Source organism: Felis catus, chromosome F2 (genome assembly GCF_018350175.1).
Source record: "Felis catus isolate Fca126 chromosome F2, F.catus_Fca126_mat1.0, whole genome shotgun sequence".
Lineage (NCBI taxonomy): Eukaryota > Metazoa > Chordata > Mammalia > Carnivora > Felidae > Felis > Felis catus.
This window is the reverse complement of record NC_058385.1, coordinates 20,838,526-20,850,969: the sequence shown is the minus strand read 5'-3', so window position 1 is coordinate 20,850,969 and position 12,444 is coordinate 20,838,526. Positions and strand designations below refer to the sequence as shown.

Sequence of the window (12,444 nt, the reverse complement as noted above, 5' to 3'; positions counted from 1 at the left end):
CGGGCCCACAAACGTATGGCCAACTAATCTTTGACAAAGCAGGAAAAGAATATCCAATGGAATAAAGACAGTCTCTTCACCAAGTGGTGCTGGGAAAACTGGACAGCGACATGCAGAAAAATGAACCTGGACCACTTTCTTACACCATACACAAAAATAAACTCAAATGGATGAAAGACCTCAATGTAAGACAGGAAGCCATCAAAATCCTCAAGGAGAAAGCAGGCAAAAACCTCTTTGACCTCAGCCACAGCAACTTCTTACTCAACACGTCTCCAGAGGCAAGGGAAAAAAAGCAAAAATGAACTACTGGGACCTCATCAAAATAAAAAGCTTCTGCACAGTGAAAGAAACAAGCAGCAAAACTAAAAGGCAACTGACAGAATGGGAAAGGATACTGGCAAACAACATATCAGATAAAGGGTTAGTATCCAAAATCTATAAAGAACTTCTCAAACTCAACACTCAAAAAAAAAAAAAAAAAAAAAAATGATCCAGTGAAGAAATGGGCAAAAGACATGAATAGACACTTCTCCAAAGAAGACATCCAGATGGCCAACCAACACATGAAAAATACTCAACATCATTCATCATCAGGGAAATACAAATTAAAACTACAATGAGATACCACCTCACACCTGTCAGAATGGCTAGCATTAACAACTCAGGCAACAACAGCTGTTGGCGAGGATGTGGAAAATGAAGATCTCTTTTGCACTGCTGGTAGGAATGCAAACTGATCTAGCCACTCTAGAAAACAATATGGAAGTCCCTCAAAAAACTAAAAATAGAACTACCCTACAACCCAGCAATTGCACTACTAGGTATTTATCTAAGGGATACAGGCGTGCTGTTTCAAAGAGGCACATGCATCCCAATGTTTATAACAGTGCTATCGACAATAGCCAAAATAAGGAAAGAGCCCAAATGTCCACTGATGAATGAATGGATAAAGAAGATGTGGCATATGTATGTATGTATATATATATATATATATATACATATATATGTGTATATATATATACACACATATATATATGTATATATATACGTATATATATATATGTATATATATATGTATATATATATATATATATATATACACACATACATACATACATACATACATACATATAGTGGAGTATTACTCAGCAATCAAAAAGAATGAAATCTTGCCATTTGCAACTATGTGCAATTAGTCAGAGAAAGACAAATACCATATGACTTCGTTCACATGAGGACTTTAAGAGACAAAATAGATGAACATAAGGGAAGGGAAGGAAAAATAATATAAAACCAGGGAGGGGGACAAAACATAAGAGACTCTTAAATATAGAGAACAAACAGAGGGTTGCTGGAGGGGTTATGGGCTAAATGGGTAAGGGGCATCAAGGAATGTACTCCTGAAATCATTGTTGCACTATATGCTAACTAACTTGGATGTAATTTTAAAAAATGAAAAAAATGAATAAAAAAAAGAAAATTCCCATTTTCTTATTCTATTTCTATTATATTTTTATTTTACTTTTTACTTCACAAGCTCTTTAAATATTAGAAGACTAGGACGCCTGGGTGGCTCAGTTGGTTGAGTGACCGACTTCGGCTCAGGTCATGATCTCACAGTGTGTGAGTTCGAGCCCTGCATTGGGCTCTGTGCTGACATCTCACAGCCTGGAGCCTGCTTCAGATTCTGTCTCCCTCTCTCTGCCTCTTTCCCGCTCATGTTCTGTCTCTGTCTCTCAAAAATGAATAAACGTTAAAAAAAATTTTTTTAAATATTAGAAGACTAGCGCTTTGTCTGTTATAAGCTGCAAATATTTTTCTTCCCTGTTAATGTTGCCTTTTTTTTTTTAATTTTTTTTAACGTTTATTTTTGAGACAGAGAGAGAGCATGAATGGGGGAGGGTGTGTGAGTGAGAGAGAGAGAGAGAGAGAGAAAGAGAGGGAGACACAGAATCTGAAGCAGGCTCCAGGCTCCGAGCTGTCAGCACAGAGCCTGACGCGGGGCTCGAACTCACAGACCACGAGATCATGACCTGAGCCGAAGTTGGCCACTTAACCGACTGAGCCACCCAGGTGCCCCTAATGTTGCCTTTTCTTCTTGCTTTGCTTTTGTTTTTGTTGACTTGGGGAATTTTTGTTTTTGTTTATTGACATGCATTTTTATAGGTCAAACCTATAATTTTATGGCTTATGGGTAAGTTATGGTTAGAAAGTTCTGACTCCAAGGCTATAGAGAAATTCTCCCATGTTTTCTTATAGCACCTTTTTTTTTTTTTTTTGCTTTTTTACATTAACTATTTATTCAATTGGAATCTATCCTGGTGTTTGATAACTTACCTAGAATATAATCCATAACATGCAATCTTAAATTATCCCTACTCTAAAGTTAATCAAAACTTTACTGTTCTAATGCTGCATATACTTGCTATTGTTTCCTCTTCTAGTCTGGTATATTTCTACAATCTGTGGTCTTTGCATGGCATACAGACAAAAACACCTCTTTTCTTATCCTTGTGGTTTGGATTTGGAGGGGCAGGGAGTAGTGCTACCCTGGAAACAAAAGTCTTCCAATTTATCCTTTCATATGTTCTTCTGTCTAGCAGGAATTAGAACACATATTTTCTCACATAAAAGACTGGGAGGCTGAAGACATAAACTGCAACATTTTAAAATTCTCCCAATACCCACCTGTATGTTTCTATCAAGCTACTTCTAAAGAGTTCACCTTTATCAGTGAACAAGCTAAACCCTTTTCAATACCATGTGCCATGCTAGGTTATGAGCTAAGCCTGACTTTTATATGAAGGTCCAGTCTAATTATAATTCACATATGCTTTTTTCCCCCAAATGGCTACCCAGTTCTCCCAACACACCTAATGACAAAGCAAGAAATCATTAAGAATGTAGAATTTCTATGTGATACTATCAACTACATTTACTAAATTTCATTTATAGAATACTACAACTAACAACAACAGAACACATATGTTTCAAGTACACATGAAATCATAATGATGGACCATATGTAGGACAGTAAAACAAACCATAATAAATTTCAAAAGATTGAAATGTCAAAAGTATGTTAGCTGATAATAATGGAATTAATTAGAAATCAATATTAAAATATCTACAGAATACCTGAATACCTGAAAAATTCTTTAAATACAGCCTAACATTTGGGTAAAAGATGAAGTCACATGGAAAGCAAACAGTTTTTGAGCTGATTGATAATAAAAGCACAAACTATCAAAATGTCTGGAAAACAGCTAATTCAAAGGTTTGGAAAATCTTTATAGCTTAAATACTTTTATTAGAAAAAAGAAAGGCTTAATAGTAATGATATAGGTTTTCATAGAAATGAACTACAAAAAGAGGGGGAAAAAAGCCCTAAACACATAGAAAGAAGACAACAATAAAGATAAAAGCAAAAATCAATAAAATAAGTAAGAGACAAACATAGAAAAAAACAAAGTCAAAATCTGGTTCTTTAAAAAGACATTAGACACTGATAAACTTCAAACAAGACTGCTGTGGGGTGGGGAGAGGTAAAGAACACAAAATGCCAATATCAGGAATAGAAAAGGTGACAGCACTAACGAGCCTATAGAGAGCAAAACTACAATAAGGGAATATTAGGAGCAAGTTTACACCAATAAACTGAACAACTCTGATGAAACAGAAAAATTTGCTGAAAAACACAACTTACTAACACTGACAAACGATCAAACAGAAAATCTGAATAAATCTAATTGTTCTAAAAAATCTACACACATTAACTCCATCCAATACATTTTTTCAAACATTTATGGAAGAAATAGCACCAGTCTTATACTAACTCCTTCAGAAAATAAACAAAGAAGGAACACTTTCCAACTTGGGTTATGAGGCTAGCATAAAACTATCTATAACCTGCCAGTGAGGGGTGCCTGGTTGGCTCAGTTAAGCATCTCCTGATTTTGGCTTAGGTCAGGAGATCCAGCCCTGAGTCCAGCTCTGCACTGACAGAGTGGAACCTGCTTAGAATTCTCTCTCTCCCCCTCTCTCTGCCCCTCCCATCCTCCTTCCCTCCCTCTCTCTAAGTAAATAAACATTTTTTTAACTAAATAACAAAAAATAAAATCCGCCAATGACATTAAAGGAAAATTGTAGGGCACCTGGGGGGTTCAGTCACTTAAGTATCTGACTCTTGATTTTTGGCTCAGGTCATGATCTCACAGTTGTAAGATCAAGTTCTGAATCAGATTCTCTCTCACCCTCCTCCCTCTGCCCCACTTGCACACATGTGCATACTCTCCCTCCCCCACCCCCCACCAAAAAAGAAAAAGAAAATTGTAAAACAATTTGTTGTAAAACAAATATCCCTTATGAGCATGGACACAAAAATGCTTGATGAAATATTTGCAAATGAAATTCAGCAATGTATTAAAAAAAATCAAGATCGATTAGGGTCTGTCCCAGGAATGCAAAGTTGGTTTAATAGCCTTAAATCAATCAATGAAAAATGAATTAATGAAAAACCATATGATCTCAACAGGTACAAAAAAAATATTTGACAAAATTAAACATCAATCCATAAAAATAAATCTCTCAAGATTATTAAAAGAGAATGAAATCTCTTTAATCTGATAAAGGGCAGCTATGAAAACCTTACAGCTAACACCAAACTTAACGGCAAAACATGCAACACTTTATCCCTGAGATCAGAAACAAACCAAGAATGTCACTGTCATCACTTCTATTCAATATTTTACTGGAAGACCTAGACAGAGAATGATGCAATACAAAAGATAAATAAAAGGAATAAGCATTTTTAAAAAGGAAATCAAACTATTCCGATTTGCAAATGACATGATGATTAACACAGAAAATACCAAGAAACCAAACAAACAAAAAATAGACTATGTGAGTTCAGCAAGTTCTCAGGAGATTAAGTTAAAAAAAAAGGTCAGTTGTATTTCTACTCAGTGGAAACAAATAATTGAAAAATGACATTTTAAAGACAATGCCAATTATAATAGCTGGAAAACTGATTCAAATTTATGTAGAAATACAAAGGCCCTAAAATAGACAAAACAATTTTGAAAAAAAACATAATGAATATATGACTTCAAGACCCAACTATACGTTGTCTAGAAGAAACCCAGTTTTGACATAAAGATGCATACAGATTGAAAGTAAAGATATGTCGAGAGAATGAGAAGACATGCTAAAGATTGGGAGAAAATAATTGTAAAATACATATGATAAACAACTGTTATTCAAAATATATAAAGAACTCTTAAAGCTCAACAATAAAAAAATGACCTGATTAAAAAAATGGGCAAAAACCTGAATAGATACCTCACTTGAGAAGATACATAGATAGCAAGCAAGCATATGAAAACATGCTCTATATCATATGTTATTAGGTAAACGCAAGTTAAAATGAGGTACCACTACCCACCTATTAGAACGGCCAAAATCCAGAATACTGACATCAAATACTGGCAAGAATGTGGAGCAATACAAACTTTCAATCACTGCTGGTGGGAACAGAAAATGGTACAGCCACCTTGGGAAATAGTCTGGCATTTTCTTACCAAATTAAACATACTTAGAGCACCTGGGTGGCTCAGTCAGCTGAGCATCTGACTCTTGATCTCAGCTAAGGTCATGATCTCACAGTTTTTGATTTTAAGCCCCATGTCAGGCTCTGCACTGATGACATGGAACCTGCATAGGATTTTGTCTCTTCCTCTCTCTGCCCCTCCCCCACTCATTTTTTTCTCTCTCTCAAAATAAATAAACTTTAAAAACACACACACATACTCTGTTAAAAAAACCAAAAACTTACTCTTACCATATGATCCAGCAATACATACCAGTTCCTTGGTATGTATCAAATTAGTGAAGATTTATGTCCATACAAAGCCTATACATGAATACTCACAGTAACTTTATTCATAATTCCCAAAACTTGGAAACAACTAAGATATCCTTCCTTGGGTAAATGGATAAATAATCTGTGATACATTCAGACAAAGGAATATCATTTAGTGCTAAAAGAAATGAAGAGATACAAAAGAATGTTAAATGCCTATTGCTGAGGGAAGGAAGCCAATCTGAAAGGCTACATACTTCATGCTTCTAACTGTATAATGTTCTGGGAAAGAACTGGAAGACAGTAAATAGATCAGTAGTTGCCAGGGGTTAGGGAGGCAGTAGGGATGACAGAGCCCAGAGGATTTTTAGGGCAGTGAAACTATTACATATGATACTATATGGTGGATACGTGTCATTATACATTTGTCAAAACCCACAGAATGTACAACACCAAGAATAAACTCCAGTGTAAACTATGGACTTTGGGTGAGGATAATGTGTTAATATAAGTTCATCAATTGTAACAAATGTAACACTCTGGTAAGGAATGTTGCTAGTATAGAAAGCTGTTGATGGGGGATTAGGGGATATATGAGAACTTTACTTTCTACTCAATTTTTCTTTGAACCTAAAACTGCTCTAAAAAAATAAAGTCTACTCTAAAGGAGTGAAAAGCATACATGACATAAAGAAGTATTATAAAGCTACGGTAATCAAGACAACATGGTTTCTTTTGAAACGGCATGCTTCCCTATGTAAAAAATTCCTAAAAAAAATTCCTAAGGAGTCTACAAAAGAGTTACTGTAACTAGTAAATGTCTACAAAAAAAGCTATTAGAACTAATAAGTGACCCTATCAAAGTCATAGGATAGAAGATCATTATAAAAAACACGAATGAAGGATAAAAATCATGATCATCTCAAGAGATGCAGAAAAACATCCGACAAAGCACAACATCCATTCATGATAAAAACTCTAACAAATTGGGCTTGGAGGGAACATACCTCAACATAATAAAAACCATGTATGACAAACCCAAAGCCAATATCATATTCATTGGTGAAAACCTGTGAGCTTTCATCTAAGATTAGGAACAAGACAAGATGTCCACTCTCATTACTTTTATTCAACCTATTACTAGAAGTCCTAGCCACAGCACAAAAGGAAATAAAAGGCATCCAGATTGGTAAGAAAAAAGTTAAACTGTCACTATTTATAGATGACATGATACTATATATAAAAACCCTGAAGACTCCACCAAAAAACTATTCGAATTAATAAACGAATTCAGTAAAGTTGCAGGATACAAAATCAACATACAGTAATGTGTTGTGTTTCTACACACAAACAACTAACTGGCAGAAAGAAAGAAAAATCCCATTTACAAATGCATCAAAAAGAATAAAATACCTAGGGGGGTGCCTGGGTGGCTCAGTCGGTTGAGCATCCGACTTCAGCTCAGGTCATGATCTCGCAGTTCATGAGTTCAAGCCCCACGTTGGGCTCTGTGCTGACAGCTCAGAGCCTGGAGCCTGCTTTGGATTCTGTGTCTCCCTGTCTCTGCCCCTTCCCTGCTCATGCTCTGTCTCTCTCTGTCTCTCAAAAATGAATAAACATTAAAAAAAAATTAAAAAAAGAATAAAATACCTAGGAATAAATTTAGCCAAGGAAGTGAATTTAACCTGTACACTAAAAACTGTAAGACACTGAAGAAAACACAACAAGTGAGAAAATATACCATGCTTGTGGATTGGAAAAACAAATATTGTCAAAATGTTCATATTACTCTAGTAATCTAAAGATCCAACACAAAATACCCTATCAAAATACCAACAGTACTTTTCACAAAGCTAAAATGAATAATCCTAAAATTGTATGGAAACACAAAAGATCCTGAAAAACCAAAGCAATCTTAAGAAAGAACAAAGCTGGAGGTGTCATAATCCCAGATCTCAAACTATACTGCAAAACTATAGTAATCAAAATAGTATGGTATTGGGGCACCCGGGTGGCTCTGTCGGTTAAGCCTCTGAGTTCAGCTCAGGTCATGATTTCATAGTTCATGAGTTTAAGCCCCACATCAGGCTCTCTGCTCTCAGCACAGAGCCCGTGTTCAGATCCTCTGCCCCCCTCTCTCTCTGCCTTTATCCCACTCATGCTTTCTCTCTCAAAAATAAACATTTTTTAAAAATACAGTATGGTATTGGCACCAAAAAAAAAAAAAGACACATAAATCGACGAATAGAATAATGTCCAGCAATAAACCCATGCTTGTATGTCAATTAATCCACAAAAACTAAGCAAGAATATACAATGGGAAAAAGACAGTCTCCTTAATAAATGGTGCTGTGAAAACTGTACAGCTACAAGCAAAAGAATGAAACCGGACCACTTTTTAACACAACAATAAACTCAAAATGGTTTAAAGACCCAAATGTAATACCTAAACATAAAACTTTTAAAGGAAAACACAAGCAGTAAACTCTTGACATCAGCCTTAGCCACATTTTTCTGGATGTCTCCACAGGCAAGGGAATCAAAAGCAAAAATAAACTACTGGGACTGCATCAAACTAAAAAGATTTTACAAAACAAAGGAAACAATCAACAACAAAAAAAAAGGTAACCTATCATATTTGCAAATGATATCTCTGACAAGGGGTTAATATTCAAAATATGTAAAGAACTCATACAACTCAACACCAAAAACCCACAATGATCTGATAAAAAAATCGGCAGACAACCTGAAGAGATATTTTTTTCCAAAAAAGACATACAGACACATGAAAACATGCTCGACATCACCAATTATCAGGGAAATCAAATCAAAACCCACAATGAGATATCACCTCACACCAATCAGAATGGCTAGTATCAAAAAGACATAAAATAAGTGTTGGCAAGGAGGTAGAGAAAAGCAAACCCTCATGCATTATTGGTGGGAATATACATTGGTACATCCACTATGGAAAACAACATAGTTTCCTCAAAAAATTAAACATAGAAATCCTATACAATCCAATAATTTCATTTCCACATTTACCCCCCCACAAATACTAATTCAAAAAGATATGTGCACTCCTATGTGTACTTCAGCATAATTTACAATAACCAAGATACGGAAGCAACCAAAGTATCTATCAATAGATGAATGGATAAGGATGATGTAGTATATTCACAACAGAGTATTTTTTTAATGTTTATTTATTTTGAAAGAGAGTGCATGTGCACGTGTGCAGAAGTGGGGAAGGGGCAGAGAGGGAGAGAGAGAATACCAAGCAGGCTCCATGCTTTCAGTGCAGAGCCCAACACAGGGCTCGATCTCACGAACCGTGAGTCATGACCTAAGGCAAAATCAGGAGTCTGGCAGTTAACCGACTGAACCACCCAGGCACTCCCACAATGGAGTATTACTCAGCCATAAAAGAATGAGCTCTTGCCATTTGCAACAACATGGATGGACCTTGAAGGCATTATGCTGAGTGAAATAAGTCAGAGAAAGACAAATATCATATGATTTCACTTATCTGTGGAATCTAAAAATCAAAACAAGACAAACAGAAACAGACTCATAAATACAGACTGGCAGTTACCAGAAGCAGGGAATGAGAGGATAAGCAAAATAGGTGAAGGGGAGTAAGAGGTACAAACCTCCAGTTATAAAATAAATGAGGATAAAAAGTACAGCATAGGATATGTAGTCAATAATATAATAACTTTGTGTGGTGACAGATGGTAACCACACTTATCCTGGTGAGCATTTTATAACATATATAATAGTTGAATTACTGTGTTGTACATCTGAAACTAATATATAAACTATACTTCAGTTTTTTAAAATCCATTTAAAAAATAAAAACTATACTTTTATATATCAGCAATAAAAAATTGGAAATTAAAATTAAAAATAAATAGCACTTTTATAATAGCATCCAAAAAAATGAAATACTTAGGGATAACTATAACAAAACATATATAAGACCTATACATTAAGGACACCTGGTAGCTCAGACTGTTGAGTGTTAGACTCATGATTTCTACTCAGGTCATGATCTCGTGGTTCATGAGATCAAGCCCTACATAGGGCTCTGCACCGACAGTGCAGAATCTGCTTGAGATTCTCTCCCTCCCTCTCTCTCTGCTCCCCCACCTCTTGCACATGCTCTTTCTCTCTCTCTCTCTCAAAATAAATAAATAAACTTAAAAAAAGACCTATACGTGAAAAAACCACAAAACTTTGTTTAAGGAAATTTTCAAAAGTCTAAATAAATGGACAGAAAAACCTTGCTCATGGACTAGAAGACTAAATGACTCAAAACTCTTAAGATGCCTTTTATATATGTATATGTGCATCTTATCATATGTAAAATTATACCTTAATAAGCTGATTTGTTTAAAAACTGATCAGTATATTTATTGTTGACACAGACTTTCCTGGCACAGAGTCGTATACCAGTTATGCATTACCTAAGTAAGACCAAGGAACCTCAAGCTAAGAATTTAAATGGAGAGCCCATCTGATAGACCTTTTAGGCATCTCCTAAGAAAAAACTCAAAGCCTCTACAGAGGGCTTGGTGAAGGCCCCACAAATAATTTTTTCAAGAGCAATGACCAGAATATGATCATTGACACCAGGTACACAGGAAAACAAGGCAATGTGAGTACTCGAGAGCAGAAGCAGAACCAGTTGGAACAAACATGAAAAGGCTTCAGACATTGCAATTATAAATGAAACAACTAAGGAAATTATAAAAAGTGACATAGCAGACTTGAAAAGAACCAAATAGAGTTTCCAAATATAAAAATTATAATAGTCAAAATTTGAAACTCAGTGGTTGGATGTAATAACATTTTGCCCACAGCAAAAGAAAGTACTAGTGAAATTTTTTAAAGAGTTATGAAAAAAATTCACAGAATGTACCACAGAGAGTCAGAAAATAAAAATTGAAAACATCTAACATGTAACACTCACGTTAGACAGTGTGAGGTCTAATTTATATTTTCTTGGAATCCCAGAAGGAAATGTGGCAAAACTTTAGAAAAGACTGGCATTTAATTTCTGAATAGCAACAATGGAAACCCAAGAAAATATAATATGCAGAGACAAAATAACTACTCAGTAGATTTCTAGAGCCACTAAAATATCTCTCAAGATAGATGGTTATTAAAATAGCCCAAATTCAAAATCTAACTGTAACAAAACAATTAATCCTATCATCTTAATATTTGTCTTTAATTTTTCTCTTTACCTAGAATATATATATTGCTTTTAACATAATTAAATTCCTTAATATAATAATGAAAATGTCAGATGAAATTAGACATATGGAAAATCACAGAATTCTCAGGACTATTTGGATCCTAGTTTCTTTAACTATAAAATAAGGTTTTGAACAAGATGATTCTTAAGGTTGTTTTTAGTTATGCACATGGCTACTGCATTATTGCAGTAAAAATTTCATTTAGTTAAATCAGTGGTATAAGTAACTTGAAAAATTAAGTGCTCTATCAGAGTTGCAAGTGATAATCCATATTTACATTATCAGGCTTGGAATATAAAATAGAAGATAAAAGATTCACAAGGCACAGAAAAGAGTCATTCCCCTCCTATATTAAGTGAATACATATCAGAAAAAATAACTTAATTAGGTAAATTAAAACAGTCTATTAATGAACCTGGAAAATTCTAACAGTACAGCAATGACTCATATAAGCACTGATACTAAGGAGCAAGTAACCTTTGTGCTACATGCAAATAGGGGATCTTTGTACATTTCACTACCCAAACACAGAAACATAGTTTTTATTTGGATGAAGGAAAAATAGTGTTAATGATCAAAAGTGTATGCTCACCTTGTAAAAACTCCTCCTTGCAAGCAATGAAGTAGAAGAAAACAATGCTGACTTTCTTGGCCTGCTTTTTTTAAATCAACCTTGAACCAAGAATAACTAAAACACTGAACCACAAGTGTTCCAAAGAACATAAAGCTTACTGTTAAAATACCAAAAACATATTGTCCTTCATGGAAAAACCTGACAGACACCCAGATGTCCACAATTAAATCAGTTATATAGATTACAATGCCAAGAACTGACATCATAAAATTCAATTTAGTGTATTTCATTATGAATCACTATAGCTCTTGGTTAGCTACTTTTTTCTCTCTCACACACACACAAAGAACAAATATTTGTGTCCATTAGGATAGCAATGAATTTTAGTTTCTGTTCCCTGAATTTATTCAGAAGAAAGAATAAATATTATGAGATTGGAACACTAAAACTAAAGTGACTAATTTTAATTTTCTTTTCTAAACCTCCTATCCAGATCCAATGTTAAAAGTCTTCATTCAGTTTTCTCAATGATCTTCATTACAGATGACAACACCTAAAATGAAAGATACATAAAAGATTCTAAAAATCTTGAGTATAATATTAGTCCATAACTTTATCAAACATGTACTTTTTCTAAAAACAACATAGTACCACTACATACAGTTCTTATAATAGCTTTGGTAAAGTAAAGCCTCAGAAATAAACTTATTAGTTGACAACTTCCTGTCAGACTACTTTTAAAA

General features: G+C 34.6%; 1 protein-coding gene across 2 annotated transcripts in view; it reads right to left on the bottom strand.

The window, feature by feature from the left end:
- The window catches only part of XKR9 (XK related 9), a 37,999-nt gene that overhangs the window by 17,377 nt on the left and 8,178 nt on the right, over positions 1–12,444 (bottom strand). For both annotated transcript variants that reach the window (XM_045050267.1, XM_023248677.2), the window contains one exon: positions 11,720–12,254. In XM_045050267.1, the coding sequence (XP_044906202.1) occupies positions 11,720–11,991 (272 nt within the window). In that variant the 5' untranslated portion in view covers positions 11,992–12,254. The remainder of the gene's footprint in view (positions 1–11,719; positions 12,255–12,444) is intronic.